General features: G+C 34.3%; 4 protein-coding genes across 12 annotated transcripts in view; 2 read left to right on the plus strand and 2 right to left on the minus strand.

Annotated features, from left to right (window-relative positions):
- The window catches only part of LOC126832835 (PDZ and LIM domain protein Zasp), a 28,834-nt gene extending 21,386 nt beyond the window's left edge, over nucleotides 1-7,448 (plus strand). For 3 of the 8 annotated variants that reach the window (XM_050563833.1, XM_050563830.1, XM_050563832.1), the window contains 5 exons: nucleotides 438-540; nucleotides 3,298-5,218; nucleotides 6,012-6,319; nucleotides 6,447-6,562; nucleotides 6,628-7,448. In XM_050563833.1, coding sequence (XP_050419790.1) covers nucleotides 438-540; nucleotides 3,298-5,218; nucleotides 6,012-6,319; nucleotides 6,447-6,562; nucleotides 6,628-6,705 — 2,526 coding nt within the window. In that variant the 3' untranslated portion in view covers nucleotides 6,706-7,448. Of the gene's footprint in view, nucleotides 1-437; nucleotides 541-908; nucleotides 954-3,297; nucleotides 5,219-5,554; nucleotides 5,685-6,011; nucleotides 6,320-6,446; nucleotides 6,563-6,627 lie in introns of all 8 variants that reach the window. The other 5 variants (XM_050563836.1, XM_050563838.1, XM_050563835.1 and 2 more) reach the window with 3 other exon arrangements.
- A 472-nt stretch (nucleotides 7,449-7,920) lies between these two features.
- Nucleotides 7,921-10,628, plus strand: LOC126832915 (radial spoke head protein 9 homolog). The gene is made up of 5 exons (XM_050563954.1): nucleotides 7,921-8,294; nucleotides 8,761-8,893; nucleotides 9,865-10,027; nucleotides 10,105-10,260; nucleotides 10,329-10,628. The coding sequence occupies exons 1-5, from the start codon at nucleotides 8,080-8,082 to the stop codon at nucleotides 10,490-10,492; spliced, it is 831 nt and encodes a 276-aa protein (XP_050419911.1). The 5' UTR covers nucleotides 7,921-8,079; the 3' UTR covers nucleotides 10,493-10,628.
- Nucleotides 9,638-14,336, minus strand: LOC126832837 (ribonuclease P protein subunit p29). 2 transcript variants are annotated; one of them, XM_050563842.1, is made up of 6 exons: nucleotides 13,969-14,336; nucleotides 12,322-12,367; nucleotides 12,106-12,254; nucleotides 11,772-11,989; nucleotides 10,990-11,177; nucleotides 9,638-10,928 (listed from the first exon to the last, which is right to left on the minus strand). In XM_050563842.1, exons 2-6 carry the CDS (start codon nucleotides 12,323-12,325, stop codon nucleotides 10,792-10,794), a joined length of 696 nt encoding a protein of 231 aa, XP_050419799.1. In that variant the 5' UTR covers nucleotides 12,326-12,367; nucleotides 13,969-14,336; the 3' UTR covers nucleotides 9,638-10,791. The 2 variants fall into 2 exon arrangements, with proteins under 2 accessions (XP_050419799.1, XP_050419797.1); XM_050563840.1 differs by lacking the exon at nucleotides 13,969-14,336 and adding an exon at nucleotides 13,153-13,955 and having other exon boundaries at nucleotides 9,639-10,928.
- Nucleotides 14,337-18,396: 4,060 nt separating this feature from the next.
- LOC126832836 (1-acyl-sn-glycerol-3-phosphate acyltransferase delta-like) lies at nucleotides 18,397-22,491 on the minus strand. The gene is made up of 7 exons (XM_050563839.1): nucleotides 22,138-22,491; nucleotides 20,965-21,137; nucleotides 20,433-20,594; nucleotides 20,180-20,370; nucleotides 19,848-19,986; nucleotides 19,249-19,468; nucleotides 18,397-18,645 (listed from the first exon to the last, which is right to left on the minus strand). Exons 1-7 carry the CDS (start codon nucleotides 22,313-22,315, stop codon nucleotides 18,554-18,556), a joined length of 1,155 nt encoding a protein of 384 aa, XP_050419796.1. The 5' UTR covers nucleotides 22,316-22,491; the 3' UTR covers nucleotides 18,397-18,553.
- Between the last annotated feature and the right edge of the window lie 1,152 nt (nucleotides 22,492-23,643).

Genomic DNA, 23,643 nt, shown 5'->3' on the forward strand with positions numbered 1-23,643 from the left:
TTTTTAATATACTCATGTGTTTCTAATTTCTGTACTTTGGATCTAAAAGGGACAATATACATTTTTAGAAAAAGTTAATTAGACCACAAAATATTTAAGCTATAAAACCCTTTACATTTGGGGGAAATTTGGCACTCTTAGGACAAAATTTGAAAAATATATGAAGAGTTTGGTACAAAATTTCACACAAAGCCTTTTAAGTGAAAAGTTTACCAAAATGTACAAAAGTTAAATGTTTTGTGGTTTAACTTAATATTTCTGAAAAATTACATTATTGCCCCTTCTACACCTAAGGTACAGATTTATATCTAACCTAGTAAGTTGTATATTTTTGATTTTAATACAAAATGTACGTGTTATATTCTATATTATTATTATAATATAAAATAAGAACGTGTATAATAAGGATGATGATTTCAAATAATTTTTCTTTTTAGCCCCAACCGAACATTGTGCCGACAATTAATAGACCATACGAGGCACCAAAACCGACTCCAGCGCTTTCAAATTACAACAGCGGATACAATCAAGTGACAACGGGTGAGTTCCTGTATTTTAGTAACTCATTAGACAATTTTTGCTGTTTAACTATATGAATAGAATCGATTGAAGTGGTATACAAATCAATAGTTCATTTACTATTTATAACTTTGTTGACGTGGTGTTAGGGGTGTAACGGGAAGAAATAGTTCAATTATAATAAATGTGCATAGTTAAAAAGTGGTACACATCAAAACACACATCGCGTCATAAAACACTCTGCAACTTATGTTTTTTTTATCGAAAATGATTGTGATTTTACTATTACGACGATAAAGAATACAAATTGGAGCACTATTACTAATAGCCGAATTGACGTTGACATTTTAATAGACAAAAAACAATAAAGAATAAACGTTTTTGTATAGGGTATAATTCCCAGTCACTGTTGAAAGCAAATCCGTTCTCGAAAGGTAATCATTGATTGATTGACAATTATAAAGCTTTTGATTTTGCTTGAACGGCCAAAATATTTGGAATCGTTGTCCGTAGTAGATACGTATAAGCACTTAAAAAAAAAGAATGTTGGTCTATTTTTTCCCCCAGCTAAATAGTCGGTTACGGACGAACGGTTCTTAATAAATAATTTATATTACTAAATTATATTCTGACTTGAAGAAAGCGTATAAAACAGAATCTCGATAGTTCACACAAACAATGAACAGACAAAAACGGTTAAATAAAAAAACAAAACAACTGTCTTAAATTTAATGTATTGCAATCGATTTTAGCGCCAATAAAGAAATATATATACCGGTAAGATTTATCAAGTATTTTTTCGCTTTTCAGAAATAAAAACGTTCAACTCCAACCCGCGTCCTTTTTCGGTCGGGTTTTCATTTTGAATTGCCTGTACAAATCCCTACACGGCTTTCTGTTTTGTTTTATGGTTTTCTAAAGCTTTTTTTGTTTTTTTTTTTTAAGTGGCCGTTTTCGTTTGGATTAAATTAATTTTTTTTTTAATATCTTAATGTCAAAGTCAGAACATAATTAAACCCTTAAGGCGTATTATAGTCAGCTAGGCTAGTTTGACAATATTATAACTCCGAGAATAATATTTTATAGAACTAATTATAAACATAGCCAATGAAATAGTCTAGAATAGCGTTAGAGGCTAAGGCCATAGACCATCGTTCAAGCTTTTATACATCTATTAAGTGTCGTGATCTATTAAAAAAAAAAAACGATTAATTACGATTTGTTTTTCGCCTTTTAACTGTCGCTTACCCAATAGACCGGACTAACTACATTACCACGACTAACAGTAGCCCAAAGTTACCTTTCCTAAAACCAAAACCGTCGACCGGTTCTGCGTTTTCTCCCGTCACGTCCTCCTATCCGTTGGACAAACGGTTGTCCCTGTGCTCTCTAGAAGTGTATCGCACCTTGGACGGGTTCAAGCGTCGAACGGCCAACGACTCTGTGGACACCACGCAAAGGCTGCTGGAGTCGGCGGCTGAGGGCAGGCCTCATTCGCCCGTGCCCAACAACAAAGGCCAGGACCTAACGTCGGCCGACACCGAGTCTTCTCGGTCGGAGAACTCGTCCGTCTCGTACGACATCAAAGGCGTCCCGTCCCCTGCCGACCGTCCGTTGTCGCCACCGTTCGAACTAAAATATCTGCCCAAGTATCACGGTTACAAGGGTCCCATAGCGACGGCCATGGAAGTGGCTCCGGACCGACCGTTCACGCCGGTGTCGGTCACGGAACCTGTAATAAAACCCAAGCCTTGGGTGCCTATGCCCGACGATAACGATTACGTGGACCGACAGGAAAGACCGGAATCGCCGTTTGTGGCGGCCCTGAAGATCGCGCCCGAGAAGACTTATTCGCCGCTGCCGACGTTCGTGGACCCCACCGACTTGATACCCGACTGGGACGAAGCCAAGCCCGACGTTAATAAAAACCCGTTACAGAACGAGTACGAACCATACAACGACAAGGCGGTGCCCACACCTTTTTTGAAATCCAACTATCCGCCAGAACCTCCCAAGTGGTTCCCGCCCGCCGGGCAAACGTCCTTCCGCCGCTTCGACTGCCAGTTCGCTGTTATCCAAAAACCCCAAGTAGCCTCCGAACCCATACCTTTTCCGTTTGTCGGAGAGCAACCCGCACCCTACAGTCCGCCGTCTTCGACCGCGTCGTTGTCGCGCCAACCGAGTCAAGACGACTGTGCGATGGTCGCCCCCGAAAAGTACACGCCCGTCAAGAAATCCCTCGGGCCGGGCATAAAGGACAAGCTATCCGCGTTCACACCCAAATCCGCTACAACAGTAGATGTCGGCGTAAAAGAAAAGCCAATACCGGCGTACGAACCGTCGTCCAAGCCAATGCACGCGGATCTCGGCACCATAAAACTGGCTAAAGCCGTACCTTTCTTCTCCAACAGCTCGTCCATCCCGACATCCCGAAAATCCTCTATTGCGTCCCAATTCCCCGGGGAGTATCCGACGCGAACATAACCGTGACTACTCGTTATCTCTTCTTTCGTCAAATTTAACAATAATAATAATAATAATACGTGTGCATTTTTCATATCGGCAGTATTAGACCAACAATACGCAAACCATAATCGTTTGGGATAGGATATAGTAGGTTTTAACTTGTAAAAAAACACAAGTACTGAAAAATATTATCGTATTTGGTGTAGTCTATTGAAAGCAAACGTAGATTAGTATTAACTTTTAGTAGAACGTAATCATTAATGGCGATTTTGTTTTATTCGTGTACCGCCTTTGTTAACTCATTAACTGTAGATGATTCCAAATTCGCTAACAATCCCAAACCTCGATTACCTTTCCTGAAACCCAAAACGACATCGACCGGTTCTGCTTTTTGTCCCGTCGTATCTAATCCGACGACGACGGACCGCCAAGTCGGACGACCATCGCAAGTGTCATCCTCCACCGCGATTCAAAGCAAACAGGCACTGAGCGAGTCCATTGGCACTCAAATGTTAATGGAAGCCATCAAAGAAGGCAGGCCACGATCGCCGGCGCCTGGATATCATGAGTTGACGTTTATAGAGGAAATACCGCGCGAGGTCCAGTCGCTTTTGCCGCCAAATAACTGCGCCAGAGCCATTTCGCCGACGCACCTAGTCGTGTTCCCCCCTGAAATTCCATCGGAATACTTGGCAGCGGTACGGTCCAGGACGTCCACCCCGCAACCAAAACCGGAAATCACATCTTATACGTTTTCAGTCACTGTCGACTCGACTATTTCCGAGCAGAATCCACAAGAAAATGCGGCGGCGAACAAATTTAACGCCGCCGAAGTGTTCGATCACCTACGACACGGCGTGGAAAGCGCGGTGTCACAATGCGCAGTCGAGTGTGCGGAATTGCGAGAAGAAGGCGCGTACCCGTTCAGTCCACCTACCGAACCCGCCGAAGAAATAGAACCGGTGCCGGCGGTCGAACCCACGCCGCAGCCTAAACTCGTAGTCGAGCTCAACGCCGACAGGTCGGAGTCTCCCATGGTGGCCGCGTTAAAGACGGCGCCGGAACGTAGTTATTCCCCTCTGCCGTCGTTCGTGGACGCCGCTCAGTTTGAGCCGCCGCCGGCGCCCGTCAAGGAAGAAAAAAAACCCATGACGATGGCCGACGCTCTGGCCGTGGCTCCCGAGCGATGTTACCATCTGCCCGAATCGAAACTGGGATCGGCGCGACCGGTGGGCAACAATCCGGTTAAATACGTGCACGGTTACAACAACAAAGCCCAATCGTCGTGTTTACTGCTCAAGTCGCGGTCCTTGTTGTATTCGCCGGTGTCGGCCATCGATTCGGAGGAGGAACAAATAGCCAGTCTAGGCCTGAAGTCTTTTCCGCCAGTCTCGGACGAACTCAAAATAGCGACGGCGGCCGGCGATTTCGACCGCGTCGATTCCGGTCCGTGCGGCGACGTAGAGCTGACTTTCGACGAATGTCCTAAACAAGAAGAAAAAGACATCTCGTCGGACGTTGTTGAAGAACAGCCTCAACCCGCCATGATGAGACACCCGTTTACCGCTACCGGCCTGCACGAACCTTCCGACATACCGTCGTATCAGCGGTGCATACCCGAAAACCCGCACAAAGCCAAGGAAAACGCGTGCTCGCCCAAGCCGTCCATTAAAAACACCGAATTCTTGAGACGCGAGTCTAACGTGCACGCCAAGGTAACCCCCGCGTTGGGTTATGAGCCGGCATCGTTGGTGGGTGGCGATGCCATTTCTCCCAATAAACCCAAAAACACTAACACTTCAGACGCGACCGCGAAGTCGATGGAAGAAACGAGCCAAGTGACTTTTCCCCCGATAAGGTCTTTATCTTCTGCTTCATCCGCTCATCCTCCGATCAAATCCGCCTCAGCAGAACCGGTCGTGACCTCTTCGCTCAACACTCCTACTCCTCCTAATCCTCATCCTCTTACCACGGTCCTTCCTATGCCTAAGTCGTCTTTACCCGCCGCTTTGTTGTCGAAAAAATTAACTTGTTTCACCAAAAAACAACAACCCAAGTGTTTGAACCCAAAACCGATACCCGTACCCGATCTAGGTGGCGGACAACCATCAACGAGATCAACCGGTTCTGCCGGCCTGACTGCGCCCAGAAGAGGCCGAGGTGTGCTCAACCCGCAGAATCTGACACCCGGCGCTAGGGTACCGTTGTGCGGAAACTGCAATCTGTACATAAGGTAACAGAAGAAAAAAACTGACATAATGTGTGTTTTGAGTGTGCGTTTTTTATTTTTTGCATAATAATAAGCATTTCTGTATCCAGAGGACAGAAGGTAAGACGTATTGTGTTGAATTTCTTCTAGCCATTGTGCTAAAGTTTTTATTTTGTTTTAGCTTTCTCTCGATCCACGTTTTACCTCTTAGCACTTATTACTGTTAGCGAGAGTAAATCATTGTTGTTGTTTTTTTTAATTTTAATACACGTTTTTGTTTGTTTGAACACCTTAACTCACACCATTTGCAACTGTGTTTGTTTCGCTTAACACGCTTGTTTTTTAACGTTCGCCGTTTAGGAATCGAAAAACTCAAGTTAAACGGCAAAGGCTGCGGCGGCAGCGACAACGAAGACGCTACGGACGGCCATTTTATCCCAAAAATCGTACCGAACCCCGAGTGTAATTGTTGTCATACCCGTATTAGCAGGTTTGTATCAGGCCAGCCTCGATAAGTACATTACATAAACAGGCGGGACGCTTGTTATTGCACGTGTGATGCTGTACTCACAAAACCACTAATCTCGTATGCTATCTACTATAGGCCGTGTCAAGAAGAGGAAAGAGAAGGGAGGGCACTTGTCATACAAGTCATTATGAGTTTTTTTTATTTAAGATTAAACAGAAAAGGCTATTCGAAACAACATAGGTATATTATGTACAGAAATTCGTTGTAGATAGTATACGAGACGTTTACCGTACATGGGCGCGACGTTATGTCTAAACGTGACTATAACGTGTCTTTGTACGATTGCAGGGGACCGTTCATCACAGCTCTGGGAAAAATATGGTGTCCCGAGCACTTTGTGTGCGCAAACGACAAATGCAGGCGTCCGCTGCAAGACATCGGATTCGTGGAGGAAGACAACGGGTTGTACTGCGAGTACTGCTTCGAACAGTACTTGGCGCCAGTTTGCTCCAAGTGCTCCAACAAGATCAAAGGCGACTGTCTGAACGCGATCGGCAAACAGTTCCACCCGGAATGCTTCAACTGTACTTACTGCGGTAAACTGTTCGGCAACAGTCCGTTCTTCTTGGAGGACAGTCTTCCGTACTGCGAAAACGGTGAGCACATTTCGACGGTCAAGTTCGTGTTGAGTGTCTTTAAAAAAAAAAAAAATTGTTATTTAAAATATGTCACAATAGCAAAAACAGCTTCTTAAAATCTCATGTTTATCGCTAATATTTACAGACTGGAACGAGTTGTTCACCACCAAGTGCATCGCCTGCGGATTCCCGATCGAGGCTGGTGACCGGTGGGTGGAAGCCCTGAACAACAACTATCACAGCCCGTGTTTCAACTGTTCGGTAAGTGACGCCATTTAGGTATAAACTAATATTATTACTAATATTGTACTTGATATGTCGAGCAGAAATGCAAAACCAATTTGGAAGGCCAGAGTTTCTACGCCAAAGGAGGTAGGCCTTACTGCAAGAGTCATGCCCGTTGATCGTGCACGACACGCGATACATTTATCAATATTACCATCATCATCAACAACAACAACAACAACTTGTACCCAACGTTATATTATTTATTTTCTAGCTGTTTAGTGATATTATTGTAGCCTTAGCGTTGTGTTGAAATAATAATCTCCTGTGTAGGCTTTTTTTTATTTTGCGATGGCCGCTTTTATTTTATTTAATCTCATTAACCAAATCAACGCACTATACCAAAAATTCGCGTAGACGTTATTATTATTATTATTACTACTATTATTATTATATTAACTTAGAGACGGTAAAAATGATTTACCGAAAAATAAGAAAAAAACATTTTTGTGAGCTTTACTGTCCCAAAGACTAATTATATATAATCGTATAATGACTAAACTTGTCCCCTCCCCTCCCCCAAAATAAATCAAATATTAAGTCTGTGTACGCACGACGACTTAGAACCAAAATTCGAGACCACAATCTATCCGTCTGTGAACTTAATTTATTTATAACATTGATCTAACTTGTACAACATCTAATCATATTTTTATTATTTATGTGTATAGTGTTTATTGTTGTTGTAAAGTTGCAACTTGATTATTAGGCTATCCCTGTTATACGTGTTTTATTAATGATTTATTTTATTATACTTTATTATTATCTATTATTATTATTATTATTATTATTATTTATGAAACTTTTTTTGCTTTTCTCTATGTTACCCAGTTTAAATATATATAAAAAATAATAGAATTCATTTATTTGTTGTGATCCTTTTAACGTTTATGTGTATATTATTTTTTTTCAACTACGTCAGCTCCTGAAAAACATTGTTAAAATTTATGCTTAGTAACAGACGGGGCCTGTATGTAATGAACACCAAGTATCATTTAAAACTTCACATTAAATAATTATTGCAAATCGCACAAATAAAATGGGGTTCATACACCGAGTTTAGAATTATGGGTTACATAATGGTAAAACAATGTCAGAAGGTAGACAATATTAGATTAGTAACTTTGTAATTTAAATATCATCTTACGAAGAATCCAAGATATCAACGATATAAACATTTTTCTGCGATATGCGGCACTTTAGATAGGCAATTATAATACACCAATGTAACTCATGTTGCCTAACAAAGTAGTCTCTGACCGTTTAATATAAAAAAGTAAATAAAATATGTACTTGGATTTTCTTAAGTAATTACTTTTTTACTGTAGATTCTTGAAAACGCGGTTAACAACGGTCTTGTGTATTTTCGGCATGGTTATTGACTATTGTTACATTTTATTTATCTACTACATCAACTATAAACACTATTAGTGTGTTGTTTTAAAATGTTGGTCAACAAAATGGACGTAAAGTAATTATTTTCTTCGGTCGATATGCTAAAGACTGCCAATTGTTCGATTAACGAAGACCTCGTACCCGTTTTGTACGATTCATTGATCAGATTGCAAAGTAAAAATCATTTTAACTCCGTTTACCTATGGGGACGTCTGCAAACGCTGTCGGACGATTACTTTTTAGCGTACGGCCACTATGGCAATCCGGTGAACAAAAAAAACGTTTTTTTACAGGTAAACTTTCAATGGTCAGTGTAGGTATATCATATAATATATATATATATATGATTGTCTCCCGCGGTGACTGTGTACATAGAAGCTTCGGAATAATATCAAATATGATGAAATCATTTTAAATAACAACCGTATTTATACCTACGTTGTTTACGCAATTTAAAATATTTCACGACAAATAATTAGAAATATTCAACAAATATAAAACATTATACCTTTCAATATTGTCGTAAAGAGCGGTAAACGTTTACTTGTCTTGTGTAGACTTTTAAAGCTTAAGGCCTTTGCCGAAAGCTAATACCGATGAGTGTGTTCTCCATTGCACTCGGTATGCCGAACAACTGTACAATGGCATTAGTCGGTTGAATTGTACTTATTGAGGATTATTATTATTCGCCAATGTTTTCAGCCAGAACGTCATCGAATGGAGTCTGATTCCGGCGGACGGGTCTGACCTGGTGAAAACCATGAAAGACCTGTTTAAAGGCGACACGTGCAAATGGTCAATTTATTCAAACCGTGGACGGAACAGATGGCAGAGGACATCACGCCGTCGAACATGTCGGCTGACGTTTATGGAGAAGGCGAAGAAATCGTTCCCGAAGGACGGTCTAAAAAAGTCCGGGCCGGCGACGTCTTATCTTTGTTTGAAACGAAGAAGGCGCCATGACGGTATAAAGTTATCTACGAGTATTGGATAAGTCCACCGCATTGTCCCTCGAGCAATTCTCACGAGTCGGCGGGGTTAAAAGAAGAAGTAAACTAAGTTTAGCGGTAGGGCGTTCAAAATCCAGTTTCCCCCCCCCCCCAAAAAACTATATATGCTACGAGTCTTGAAAAATACAGTATTAACAAATATCTTAATAGAAATACAGCGCAAAATAATTGTTTAGAACACTATACTTGTCCAAGATGAGATCAACAGGCTTTGAAGGTCCAACGTTGCCATCATGAGATGATAGTAAAATCAATACTCGCTGATCGAAAAAATCTATAAAATCACAAAGAATAGAATTTCAGCAATTTCTCCATTCGGTTTTGACTATTTTTTCAGCAAATATTTATCATTTAAATACACATCTGTTTATTGTATTTAAAATAGTGTTAATATGCTTATGTATGGCTATAATAACGGGTTTTATCAACATTTTCATTTTTGTGGTCTTATCTCTACCTCTTTAACCAGCTAGGTTTTATGTAGGCTAGATGAACAAAATATGAAAGTAAACCGGAGAAATGCTAATTAAAAAATACAGATCGTGTGTGAAAAGCAAAAATCTGAACACAATATTTTTTTTATAACATTAATTATATATTTAACATGTATCAAAGCTTGTCTCTATGTGTTTTTATACAAAACTTATATACTTAATAAAATATTTTTTAAAAATTGGTATAATGTTTGTTATTAATTCGTCAAAAAATATTTGCTGGGTTTAAAAAAAATAATAATAATAGCCTGCTAATTTTTGTTTTGGTCTACACTGCCCTTAAGTGTTTAATTTTGCCCAAATTGATCTATTGCAAATAGTGAACGGAATATTGAGTAGAATTATTATTTTGATTACCAATATTTTACCTTGAGTATAGGAAATCTCCGGTTCGAGGGATTCGGACGCGACCAAGATGATTAAAGAGGAAGACAGATTGGCAGTTGCAGTAGACATGATTGAAAACGAGACGCATGTGGTGCTCCGGGGCTTCCTGTATAAACTCCCCAATGGAAATATAGTGAACGCGCCGTGCTATAAGGGTAGGCGGCAGTAGGCACATAAATAATGCGTCATATGATGCCAACATACAAGAATCTGAAGTTAAGGTAAACCGCAGGTCTGGATCATTCGGAAATAGACGACTTACGCAATTTTCTACATCTGAAAGAGCAATTTCCATCAGCCAAAGGGTCCGAAAGCAAAGCAAAGCTACGATGTTACTATAATGCGTCCATAGACATGCTGGAGTCCATTGAAAATGACATCCCCAAGGGTACGGCGATTATTGTAATTTAAAGGTCGCAGCTTAAGTATTTATTTAATTACTATTTTTTGTAAAAGACTGTTGGGCTGCACGAATCATATTCAACAGATATTTTGTGATGCACAACCTGTTGTGGCCGGGCGCAGTATTTTTTCAAGACATGAACACCGGTGTACACGGTTTTTTCTACAACGGCGACGGTATCAAAAATTTAGATCTACCATTTATGCTCAAATGTTAAGCAAATTTAAAGACAACCGACAATAAAATATTTAAATTTGTTTTTCATTATCTGGTTAACATAATATTTGGCAACTCTAAGTAGAATACACAATTAACGGGCAATGAAATAAAGATTTAAAGTGTAAAATTTCTTAAACATCCAACGAATACCGTAATGGTAAAGTACTTTTCTTATGAATTAACCGTTTGATTTTGTTACTACTCTGTTTATTATAGTATGGTAGTCGGTAAAAATAAAATAACAAAAATCATTAAATGAAACTTATAAAAAAATTAGGTCAACAAGGTAATGAGATATCATAATTGTAACAGCAGATTGTCTTTTAGTTTCTTCTTTGAACGATCTTTTGACCTGGTTACGAAATGTTGTCCATAAATATGGAAAAGGTAACCTTGTAACACAATTTCAAATACACAGCCATTTTTTGGAACAGCTGTAATTAGAACACATTATTAAATTTAAAAAATATATAAACAATTGCATATTGTACTAACTTTTTAGTGTGTTATCAGGTCCTACAATTTGGAATGTATTTTTAGTTTCGAGTATAATTACACCCTGTATACCAATATATGAACAACATCTGGAACTTATCACTTTAACGTGAGCACCGTGGTAATCACATTTATACAAACTTGTCATAAGACCTGACCAGTGTTTACCACATGGTTTACCATTCCATCTAAAACAATATATATATACATTTCAATAAAAAAAAAAAAATTCTAATCACATAAAAATATGACTTCATTAAATATTAAGTTGATAATATCTTAATAAAAGAAAATCTCACGATGGGCACTACAGATTACATAATATCGCCGCCCCGGTAGAACAATGACACAACTGCAAAATTTGGTAAAATGGACTAAATGCTTCAATGTGTTTAGATATAGCGAACGCATAAGATAGAAAAACGTAACTGTAATTGTAATAATTTCCCAAGCGTTACTAATCCAATAAAATTACATCCCATAACATTTTAGTGAAAATAATTTGGTTTTTTGGTTCTCCTATAAAATTTCAATTATTGCAGTTGTGTCATTGTTCTTCCGGGCGGTGATATGTGGATTAAACATACATCGGATATCAGAGTGACCATGTCATAAACTTTTTTAACAACTTGTTTTGAAAATGGATAGACTCCAATCATGTACAGTTAAATATAGTCAGATCGTAAACAGCACTTCTAAAATCACATGGCATGGTCGATCTAGTTATGTTAAATTAATGTATAATGTCTATATTAAAATAGGATGAAATAATTAAATTTTACCCTCTCGAAACTAAATCCTCAAGATTGATTACTGTTTTCATATATGACAACCATAATTTATTTAATTTCATTGCATCATCGTATGATAAAACATCTTTTGGCGGTCTATTTATTCCTAACACTCGTTTCAATTGATTTTTTGGTTTTGATTGTCCTGTATGGTGAAGTTTCGGTGTTGATTTTGTTTTCTTATTTTCAAGAACCCCAAGCCAATATGTCTAAAAAAAAACATTAACTAAAATTGTATTAAAAAGAATGTTTTTCAACAAATATAAAAAAAACATATTAATTAAAATTTTATTAAAAAATATGTTTTTCAACAAATATACTATACTCTTTTAAATCCAGCATCAATTTCTTTATTGCTTATTTTCGAAGGAAGTAGCTGTCGAGATAATTCAGTTAAAGATAATGGACTTTTGACTTGCGGCACGGATGCAGCTTGAAAAGTCGTTTGGCTCAATGAATAATACACAGGTTTAGCTAAAACATAAAATTTATTTGGTCTTTACTAAAATTACTTAAAAGTAAGTTTTTGAAATGCACTTACACATCTTAAACAAATTGCCAAATTTGAAATACAACTAAATTTTTACCTAGAAAAAAAATGTTGGTAATGGTAAATGGTAAGTAAAAAACAAAAGTGTAATGGACTTCACTCATAAGTATAAAATGTTCCATAAGACAGTTGCAAAGAGGAGCATTTAAAATAGAATGATCCTTTTGTTATTATTTTTTAATTACAAGAAAAACAAAGTCTTTTAGAGTAATCGGATTAGACATTAGGACTGAACAGCCTTCATCTTATTATTAAACTATTGTTATCAGAGTAAAACATTTCACAACAAAAGTAATCATTACTTTTATAAAAATATATACCTAATACAAAAAAAAAACGTTATCTACAATTTAGTTTACATTTTCATACATATTATATTAGCACTAACATAAGGCCGTCCTAATAGTTATAATATGTTTATAAAAGTAATCGAAACGAGTATTATATTTATAGTTTCATTCACAATAAATATTTGCTCAGCAAACATGTGCGACTTAAGCGACGACCAAAATTACATTAACCATTGGTATAATAGATATCTGTTAGTTATTACATTCATATAAAGCGACATCAAAATTTTGATTTTTAAAACGGATTTACCATACACAAACAATTCTAAACCGTTTTGAAAGGTAAAACGCTCTAACTGTATGTAAATTAACTTTAGTACTAAAAATAAAAACATAATGTTCTTTAGTAAAACAGACATTGGTGTTTCAAACCTATCTGTTTTGTGTAATGTGTACATAATAATATACACATTATTCTGTTCATATAAAACAAATTATTTATTTATAAAATATAAACTGTACTTATTATTACCCTCAGTTCTATCTGAACGGCGAATATTTTGATTGCATATTTTCAACACAGCAGTTAATACTGTTTGCCGGTAGATTTAGTTCGAAAACTGCAATGACTGTCGATGTGATAACATTGTAGTGAATAGTGATAGGCACGTGCACTTCGATGCGCTTTGAGCGTGGGCAAATCCACCGCAAACCGGTGAGGTAAGGTACCTTGTCGCCGGCTGTAGGACTCGCATCGTATTATACCCCGGACGGCTGTCATGGATTCGCCCCAGACCACTATGGATCATGACCTGCCTCAACGCGGGACTCAGTGCGCAGGCCACGTTCAGGGGGCCCCCGTTTTTATCGAAACCAGACTGTTGCCCGACATTTTGGGTACTCTCTGTCCGCGGTCGTGCACTTTCGGACCGACCGCCCGGACGCATCACTTACGCCGATTTGTACCAGGGTCCCAGCACCGCGGACGACAACGCCGCCGCTGCCACCATTTTGCATGTCGTCTCGTGCCGTGCCGTTCCGTTCGGCGTTCCCCCATTAACCCACATACGGTATAGCTGCTTAACGTCGGCGGCCAACATAATATTATATTATTTTCAAATTTATTCCCCGACGCGTAAGTCATCCGGTATGAATAATTATTATTCTGTCTAATGCGACGCCGGTGCGTTTGACGAAAACGAACAAATCGCAATAACAACACTATCGAATTAAGTTTGAAAAAAAAACAAATACTGACGAGTACGTAGGGTTGTCGCGTAATATTAACGAATTTTTCAAAATATAAACATTTACTATAGAACTATTTACTATTCAATATGCGACTGACCGTGCACGTTAGTACTGTAGTACTGACTATGATCTGAATAATTTTGAACGCCGTGTTGCGGTACCGCTATGCGAATGGCTTACTTTCACCCGGAAACAGCATCGACCTACTAGATGGTATTAAAAAAAAACAAATTACAACGAACAACTTTTACCTGGCTGCCCGAACCCGCGACGGTTGTAGCCAATCGACCAGCCGACAGCCGTTGTACAACCGACTACAGCCGCATTCAATAAATTATTATCCAAGTCTGATTAAACGAATAACTACACTGCACCAATTATGCGATTGCATTTAAACGTTTGCGATTAATGTTCTGAAGAGCATAGCGTAATTATCCTTTCAGTCCTCTAGCGCTGAGTGCACATATTTCGGCACACAAGCTTTATTTTATATTATAATGCACTGGCACACGCTCTCTATAGGCAATGCGGGAAAGGAAGAACTGCGATCTGCGCAAGTTATATTTCAGGGTCACCTGACGTTATTGTGCATCCGAGTTACAATGTAATTCTCGTTAGTCGGCCAGTGTGACGTATTCGGTATTACATTTTTATATCTATACCTAGGAAACTCCCCGCCTACGTATCTATGCGATGGTGTTGGAGGGGCATACATGTATGGAGACTATAAGTCTATACTAAGAATTGCAGTTTTCGAGTATCAATGAGTCATACATGCATGAAAGTATGGACAGAGCCGATTGTAGGTAATTTTAATATATGAAATATTCTTATTTAGTGTTTATAGTTTTTATTTTACTATTTCGAAAATCTAGTTTAGTTTTTTAACAAAATAAACATTAAGCTGCGTTTGAAGCATTTTAGTTTCGATATTTTTAAAACGATGAGTTTTAATTAGAGTAAATTAGCATATAATGTAATAAGCAAACAGCCTTGAGCCTATTGTAGTAACCCGGGTGGTGAAATATAAAAAATTAACGTTAATCTTAAAAACAGTAATTATTATTTTCAGTATCAGTCCTTTGTATTTCTATTTACGTTCGTGCAACACACGTGACACGTGGCAGGAATGTAAAACAAATAGGGTTTTAATCAAAATAATAGTTTTGGCGTACTAATCATAAGTTTACAATCATAAATAACGATTTTATAACAACTCCCATTTGGCTGCGTTTATTATTTAAGATGTCTTTAAATTTGACTAGATATTCCGTATTTACTATTTAGGCGATACTAATAAAAATAATAAAACACAATATTGTATTTATTGAACAAAGGTCTTTATAAATGACATATTTTTTAATTTAGCCTTAATTTACAGGATTAGAACGGTTTTGAAATAAACTACATCTCAATAGATAGAATTTATAATATGATATCTATAATCTATAAATAGTGTTCTAATAGACATTACTAGATCTTTCATAGGCAAATATTGACTATTGAGGAGGGTCTTGGAGTAATTATGAGGAATCAGTAAGCCGTTATTGTTTAACTAGGCTCTTAAAAAAATTGTACTCTTTAGAATAGCTGATTCATTTGTTGAGTTGATGTTGGATTAGGTTTCAGTTCAAAAATATGATTAAATGAAGTTTCTTAAACATGTTTAATAATCATTCCGGTTCTGAATATATTATTATAATATTTTTAGATTTTTTTAACAATCTACTTTCTAAATTAAAGTTCAATTATTTTAATTCGATTTTGAAATTTTAATGTATTATTTTGTTTTCATTCTATTTTTGTTTACTTATATTGTATTTGATTGTTATGTCGTATTAACATTATTTATTAAATCCATTTATCTAAATAATAATAACTATTAGTTTAAACGGCCTACTCGCTCGATTATTATGCTATACGATGAATATTCAAATAAGTTAGTAACAATTTTTGAGTTATTTTTTTGGAACAAAAGCTAAAATTATATAGGATTTTTTCCACTGAATCTTATTATAGTATTAGATTACTTCCAATTGATCCAACACAACTAGTTCTTAAAATGACCAGTTAATAAATATACAAAATACTATAAAAAAAATTAGATTTTTAAATTTTCACCTATAGACACTGGTGTAATTTATACAAAGATATTTTTTCTTTATTAAAGCATTGAACAAATGTAAAATGTATGTATAAAAGTTTGAAAATATAAGAAATTTAATGTACACTTAGTTTTCTGGTGGTCGCACTATGTCTACAAAACCCTGAGTATTTATTTATTGTTAGGTACCATTAAAAACATGAAATAAGTACAACATATTTTTTTTTAGATAAAAATAATAACTAATTACTAAATTCATCTTGTAGGATAGAAGTTTTATATGAAAGATATTCTAAATCACAGAAAACTCCTTAAATTTAGTCACACTTCAGAAAGATATCGTTACCTTCTCAGTTGGTATTTAAGTAAAAAATATATTATTTCATATCGGCTGAATAATTTATATTTTGTAATATTAATAACTTATAGTAAAAAACAAATAAAATCATGTGACAACATTTTACATTTAATAAAAAAAAAATATACCTATTAAAAAGTTATCAGCGTACAATAATTATAAAATAAATACTTATTATAACAGAAACTATTATTATTTTAGAGATAGTTATAAGTTTCATATAAAAAGCTTATTGTGGTTTTAAACTATCTAATATAGTGCTACCAATCAAATTTAATAGTTTGCACATCCATTGATTTTTGTCATCAAAATATACTTCTATCGGCAGCAGCTTATACCCACACAGAAATTGTTTCTTTAAAATCCCAGTAATTACATCAGTTAAGGGAAACCAAAGGATATGGCTCACTCTGAAAGTGCCTTGATCTGTAATGACTTTTACAGGTGCTACCTCATCGTCTTCTGTGTAATCAAGTGTTGGATCTTCTGCTACTGGATATTCATCAGGGTACAAAGCACGAAAATCACCATACTTTAGTAATCCCATATGTACTCTCTCTTGGAAATCAAAATTCATAGCTCCGAGTTTCTGGATTTTGACAGTTTTTCCATATGGTATGATATTTAAACTTTGATAACCACAAACAATTTCAGGAACAGATTTAGTCTCCATCGATAAACACACATCTAGCGCTTCTACTGACGGAATTATCCCTGCAATTTGGAATTTGTCCATTATATTATCGTTAGATCCGAAAAAACGCTAAAATTTCGTTCTGTGGTAAAAATAAATTATAATATTCGTTAAATAGGCAAATGTTACAACTATAAATTTTTAAAACTTTTCAAGTCAATATTACAATTATTATTATTATTTTAACTTCCCAGCTGGCAGCAACAAGTGTGCTTTTTATTTATTATATGTGATAATAAATAATTAGAGCCCTCTATTATGGAATAGATAAAATTCCACTATAGCCATGGAATAAAAAATAAAAACTGCTTGATGTTCAAATTTATCACCCATTCAAATGTGGAAAAAGATATAAAAATCGTAATACAACACAAATTTACAAATGCCAAGTCATTAAATTGTAAGTATTACATTTTTTAAGTGTAGTATAATTTATATATTATTATTAATTATATTGTTAACAGCGTAACATATTTTTTTAAAGAATGGTTTAATTTCTTGCGTATTATTTAGTATACATGTTTTTTCTGAGTACTAAAAGTTTTTATTTCTGTAACTTATGACCGAAACTAAATAGTTTAATTTCGCTTCGGTATTGTTAAACTACCCTTAAGTATATTTGGTTCCAATGGATATTAAACGGTTTAAATGTAACTAAAAAAATCTTCTAAAAAGTTTAGGGTGTTCTTAAAAAAATTAAACTCGAATATTTAACAAGTTGATATTTTAAATATTTAAAACTTACAATTAGTTTAACAAACACTACAGATCCTTACATATTATATTATATCATATATTATTGACGTTGTCAGGCAAAAATATACCAATTGCAAATTGACAATTTGCCCTCATTGGTTTATAATGTAAACTAAAAATTCTATTCAATTTCAAGAGAATTTTTGAAATATTTTTCTTATTGTTAATTATTTCACTTTATGATTGCTAATAGAGAAGTTTTAATGCTGGATATTATCATCTAGATAATATCCATTAAGACCATCTAGGTCTTAATTTATAGATTAATTTTTAGATATTATAAATCATAAGTGTAGTACATTTTAATAGTTGCCCTCAGCCCATCAGCACGATAATTGTAGCCGAAAAAATATGAGTTCATTATTAATAATTAATTCATAAATATTTATATTAATAACTATTTTTTTTTTCAATTTTCAAGACACTTGTAGTTATCATATTGAGAGTTAGAATTACTATTATTCTATATGATAATCCAAGCTATAACAATCATTTTATTTATGTTTTTTATAGTTTATGTAAAAAATGTGTCATAGTCAGAACTCAGATCAGATAGAATAGAAATCACAAATTATGTATGATAGTAAGTAGGTATCTATTTAGTACAGTAATATTAACATTTTTGCATAAAGGTGCAATTTTATTTTAGTATTCGTCAATAAACTTATTCCAAATTCTAATTATAGTAAAAATTAAAATAATCAAAACGTATGTTTAATAGTTATTAGGCATTAATAGTTAATACAATTTAAACAAAAGACTTTTGCCATTTATTCTGATTTCTTCGAATTTTCCTTTCCGTATGACGACGCCGCTTTATTAATTTCGGAGACGCTCCTCAATTTCGCTAAAGCCGTATGTACTGTAAAAAAGTTTTGTACTATTATATTTGTTATAATATAAATATACATAATTGTTAATTGCAGTTAGACTAATTATAAACAAAACATGTGACTTGTAGGTTATATTTTAAATAAAAGTCGAATAAAACATTTATACTAGAAAACAATATTATTCAAGAATGATGAATTAATATTATATAAGTGAAAATATTTAATTGTTCCTTAAACATCAGTCAGTTACTCGTGATTAGTTCTTTGAACTCTGGAGAACCTTTTAATTTGATGTGCAACCTGACGTTAGAAAAGTGAAACTAAAAATATTGTAAAACATAAAACAAATTCTACATAAGTTTTAAAAAAGGTTACACCATCTTATTAAGGAGCACGTATAGGCAATTGTTGTACTCGTAAGAGAAAAGTCTCAAATGTTGGCTTCGTATTGCTTTTTTAGAAAATTTGGTTATATTTCCAACAATATATAATCATTTTTAATTAATGACCATGCTTAACACATATTAGTTGTGAATGCTAATTTGTTTAACGTAAAACGGTTACTCTTATGTTAAAACATTATTTATTAATAAAAACTGCATTGGGTATACTTTTAGTTGTTTTACACTTACCACCAAAAAATAGAATTACTAGTAACACGAGATGAAGAATATTGAAAGTTAGAAGAGCTGAAAATGCGAACTTGGTTAAGGGCACGTATATAATAACTAGCCAAACAATGATGTTAATAAGAGAGTAGTATTTAGGTTTTGTTTTAAACCCTTCTACACGTTCTACGCCACTCTCTTTGAACCAGTCGCCCGTGTTGTTAAAGCTGTCCGTCATTTTGTCCTGAAACGATAATAATTAGCTTGCACGATTTCAATTGTTATTATTATTATGTTAATGGTACAACTCAATGTAATAGGTCCGTGAAAAATATTTTCAATGAGTTTTCTACCAAAAATACGCAGGTGTACCCTTTAATAAGTCAAAATAATTAAATTAATTAAAACCTAAAGCGGAATGCACTAAGTATCAATAGTCTTTAAACTTTTCTTAAATTACCAACAAATGAAGTCAGTTGAGTATTGACCATATATTAGACCATATATTATTGAAGAAAACCTAGCCATTGATTGTCGTTTTTTATTATCATTTTGCGAAGTCATCTAAAATATGTCGGTCACAATTCGCGATAGGTACAATCAATACCAAAAAAGAAATCTACCTTTTTCTCGTATAACGTGTACATCCATTTATCGCATTCCTTTTCATCGTTCGGAATTTGTTCGATAGGTATTCTCTCCATATAAACATGAGCTTCAATCTTACGAGCGTTAAACAAATTGATTAAAGTCGGCTTTTCCCTGCAATAAAAATGTTTTTGTAATGATATTTAAACAGTGGGTTGAAATTCGAGTTGATGAACATAATCGGCAAAAACATAAGTGTCAATTTTTTTAGATTTTCCAGTAATTTACTAAGGTGTTGTTAATATAATACAGAATAGTACAATAGTATCTAACGAATTATACATATAATATGTTACAAACTGAATACCCTTTAAACGCGACTTGGAAGTTGTAAACCGCAGGCAAATTGTGCCTAATGTGTGGAAGGCCTAAAGAGAATCCTTTTGTTCTTGGTAGCAAATGGTGTTTTAGTTCAGGTAAACCTCTGGAACGGGCGAACGTCTGGCTAGCTTCTTTTTTTTCTTCCGTGAACCTAGTTCCTTCCGAATAAAGCAACAGCTGTCAAGAAAGTATGTCAAAATTATTAAATAAACTACTAAACACAAATTAAATTGTTTTACCCATATTGGATCTTTTTGCTCGTATAATTCTTTTAGATTAACTTCAATGGTTCGTTTATCTTTTACCAAGTCCCTTTGTATAAACAAATATTCGCTAAACCACCAACTCCAACCTATCACTGGCATATACTTGAGACTGTTTTTTGCAAATGCTTTGCAACCCTAATGAAAATAAAAATAATTCAATGTGTAGTTTAATATAATTAAACTGTTGTAAAGAGTTTCCTTAATTTAAAACAATTTACAGCTGTTATTATTGAGCTGTTTCGTGTTATTTTATATTAATTAGTTGTTGGTGATAACCATGATGATTGTCTATTAACAAAGTCGGTCAACCATGGCATTTGAAGCTCGAGGGTAATAAATCAATTATAAAATAATAATTGAAAAATTAAAAATAGGTATTACAACTTATAATAATCATTTTATCGGTATTTACTGATTTGAAGGGCGAACATAAAACTTATAGTGAGTTGTATTTAAAAAAAAAATAGTATTTCTACTAAGTTCTTATAATGCTCTCAAATCTCACCCCTAATATATTGGAGCGGTCGTGATAACACCACGCACTTAACCAATCGATTTCGAACGTGTGATTAACAATCAATAGTCCGTGTTCTTTTCCGTAGTATTTGTTGAAATCATTTTTGTCCACATAGAAGTAATAATCGACGCCAGCCCACCAGTCAGACAAAAATACAAAATCTGTGAAAAAATATATGTTAAAGAATATGTTTTCTGTAGAAAATCTGTAGATAGTGAGAAAATCCTTAAAAAATATCATTAAAAATCACAATACAGGTTTAAAAACAATAATCCTGGTACTGAAATTGCACAAAAAAAGAAAAGTATCAACTAAACGTCCCAAATTCCTACGAAGGTGTTGATTTTTAGTGTTTGCCATACTAAAAAAAAAATGACCAGTTACAATTTACTCAGCTTATATCAAAACCTAACAATTACATTAAAAACAAAATTGTACTTTTCGGTTAATTATATATTGTTTGGTGAACGGTGAGCGTCATGATACTTTATAGCATCATCAATATGCGTCATTAAAATTGTAAATCGACTTCATAAGCATAATAAAATTAATTTCACCCAGTAATCTGTTTTTCTATAGGCATAATATAAAAAAATACTATTGTGAATATATTTATTTATTTAGCGTATGGCCTACAGCAGATTCATAACATTATCACACAATAAAGTATACAAACAAAATGCATAAAACAAAACAGACAAAATAGATTAATAAGAATAATAGTAATAACATTGGTAGTAGGTATTAATAAATAAATAAATAAAAGCAGCAATTTAAATTTTTCCCCTATATATTAGGTACACCGACATACCGTGTATGGAATTATAGGTCTGATAATAGCTAATCTGTATTGTGAATTATATAAGAAACTTATATTCGAATTTTTTTCGGAAAATTTTGACGCGCCATATTTTAAATATAACAATATAACTATTTTAAAAATTATTTCAATTTTGATGGAGTAAAAGATATCATTTGCAGCTTTTACCCTTTAATTATAACAAATATTTATTTTTCTTAATGATTGAATATATCTATTGGTTATTAAGTTATGTTACATGCTAAATTTTAGTCATTAGGGTAATGTATGTGATTCATATACACTGTCCATACATCCATAATGATGTAATATTGTAATACTAGTGTACAAGTTTTATTTACCATAGGAATTGCAGGCCGATAGATAGTAATTGATTTTTCTAAATAAATCCTTATTGTGCGGCCAGAGTATGAGACAAAACAGCCCTTGAAAAAGATTGACTATCAGCCCGGAAACTAGAAACTTTAGCGTGAATAGTGTATGTATTATTGGTGACGATTTCAGTTTTGAAAAATTCATTATTAAAACTTTTCAAATAAAATATTTAAGAAACTTATTACACCGAATCAAAATATTATTTTTCACGATACAAGAACATTAGCTATAGAATAATAGTTTATAATTAATCTAATAGATGTCTAAAAGTATTACACTACCGGTACCTACTACCTACTACTGTAATGTGGTGGTACAAACAAAAATATTTCATCTAGACACATAATATAATTCAGAACCTTATCGGAAAGTCAAGCAAGGTTATTTTATTCTCATGATACAGTTAAGGTAACTTTTATTTTTTTATAGTAGAGTGCGAAAATATGATTTTAATTAATTCTGTGTGAAATAAATAATAACATAAATTATTTATTACGTCATTGCTTATTCTGATAATATCGAAAACAATAGTATATTAAATAGGAACATTATACGAACATTATACATTATTACATTTTTGTAAGAAAGTAATTTTTTCGAATAATAATTGCAATTTGTGGTTCTTCTTTTTAGAAACATTTGTATTTATGTAATTTTACAATATTATAAAATTATCAAATATTTATATTTTTTAATATTTTCCAGAGCGCTATCAACTATTGAAACTTAAATAAGCAAAGTGTAAGATATTTAATTAATTAACTTTTTAAATACGAATAATTCGCTGAACATTTTTAATTGGTCGATAACCAGTTTTGAATAATCACTTTTAAAGTAATGACATTTTAAAATTTAGGTCAAGAGGAAGAGTGTAGGCGCGTGGCGGAGTGAGATAAGGCGGCAGTGTAAAAACGCACGGTCGCTGGTTCTAATCCCGGCCACTGGCGGTTTGTACTTTGTTCCTCTGGGCGGGCAACTGTGTCTGAGTGGTGAAATAGCCACCTGCTGCACCTCTCTCTGGGGCTAACTCTTTTGGTAACGTTATGTCAGCTATTAGAGCCCAAAAATGCCAAATCTACACGGTCTAAGCCCCGATCGATGGGAATAAAGGATGTTAAATGTAAGAAAGAGGACGATAGGAAGAGTTAGATTGATTATTTTTATCTACGTATGGTACTCATCCCACGCTAATTAATTCTACCTCTCATCCTATTTTATAGTAGAGGTAAATAATTGTTATTTTTTAATTTTGTAAAATTACATAAAGAAAAATGTATTAAAAAATACGAAATTGTAGTTTATTTAATTTACGTTAAATAAATTACCTTGTAGTCATAAAATACAGTTTTGACTAGTTTTTCATTTGTATTCAAAATTATTATAATGAATACCTTGGTAGTCTAGTTTTTTTTACTAAATAAACATAAAGCTGTGTTTGAAGCATGCCAGTTTTGATATTTTTAACCTTCCAA

Source organism: Adelges cooleyi, unplaced genomic scaffold (genome assembly GCF_023614345.1).
Source record: "Adelges cooleyi isolate 19-005CV unplaced genomic scaffold, UGA_ACOO_1.1 ACOO_flye_CR_arks_rails_tigmint_CR_PRNA_167, whole genome shotgun sequence".
Classification (NCBI taxonomy): domain Eukaryota; kingdom Metazoa; phylum Arthropoda; class Insecta; order Hemiptera; family Adelgidae; genus Adelges; species Adelges cooleyi.

Bases quoted from the DNA above. Each gene is read 5' to 3' on its own strand.
- LOC126832836 (XM_050563839.1), bottom strand. From the start codon at position 22,315: ATGAATTTTTCAAAACTGAAATCGTCACCAATAATACATACACTATTC. The intron at 20,595-20,964 runs GTGAGATTTGAG...TATTTTCATTAG, and splicing joins ACCGCTCCAATATATTAGGG to GGTTGCAAAGCATTTGCAAA. The intron at 20,371-20,432 runs GTAAAACAATTT...CTTTCTTGACAG, and splicing joins AGCAAAAAGATCCAATATGG to CTGTTGCTTTATTCGGAAGG.
- LOC126832915 (XM_050563954.1), top strand. From the start codon at position 8,080: ATGCTAAAGACTGCCAATTGTTCGATTAACGAAGACCTCGTACCCGTT. The intron at 8,295-8,760 runs GTAGGTATATCA...ACCTGTTTAAAG, and splicing joins GTAAACTTTCAATGGTCAGT to GCGACACGTGCAAATGGTCA. The intron at 10,028-10,104 runs GTAGGCGGCAGT...GGTAAACCGCAG, and splicing joins GAACGCGCCGTGCTATAAGG to GTCTGGATCATTCGGAAATA.
- LOC126832837 (XM_050563842.1), bottom strand. The intron at 11,990-12,105 runs GTATAGTATATT...GTTTTTTTTTAG, and splicing joins TTGATGCTGGATTTAAAAGA to ACATATTGGCTTGGGGTTCT. The intron at 11,178-11,771 runs GTAAAATTTAAT...ATATTGTTTTAG, and splicing joins GAGGATTTAGTTTCGAGAGG to ATGGAATGGTAAACCATGTG.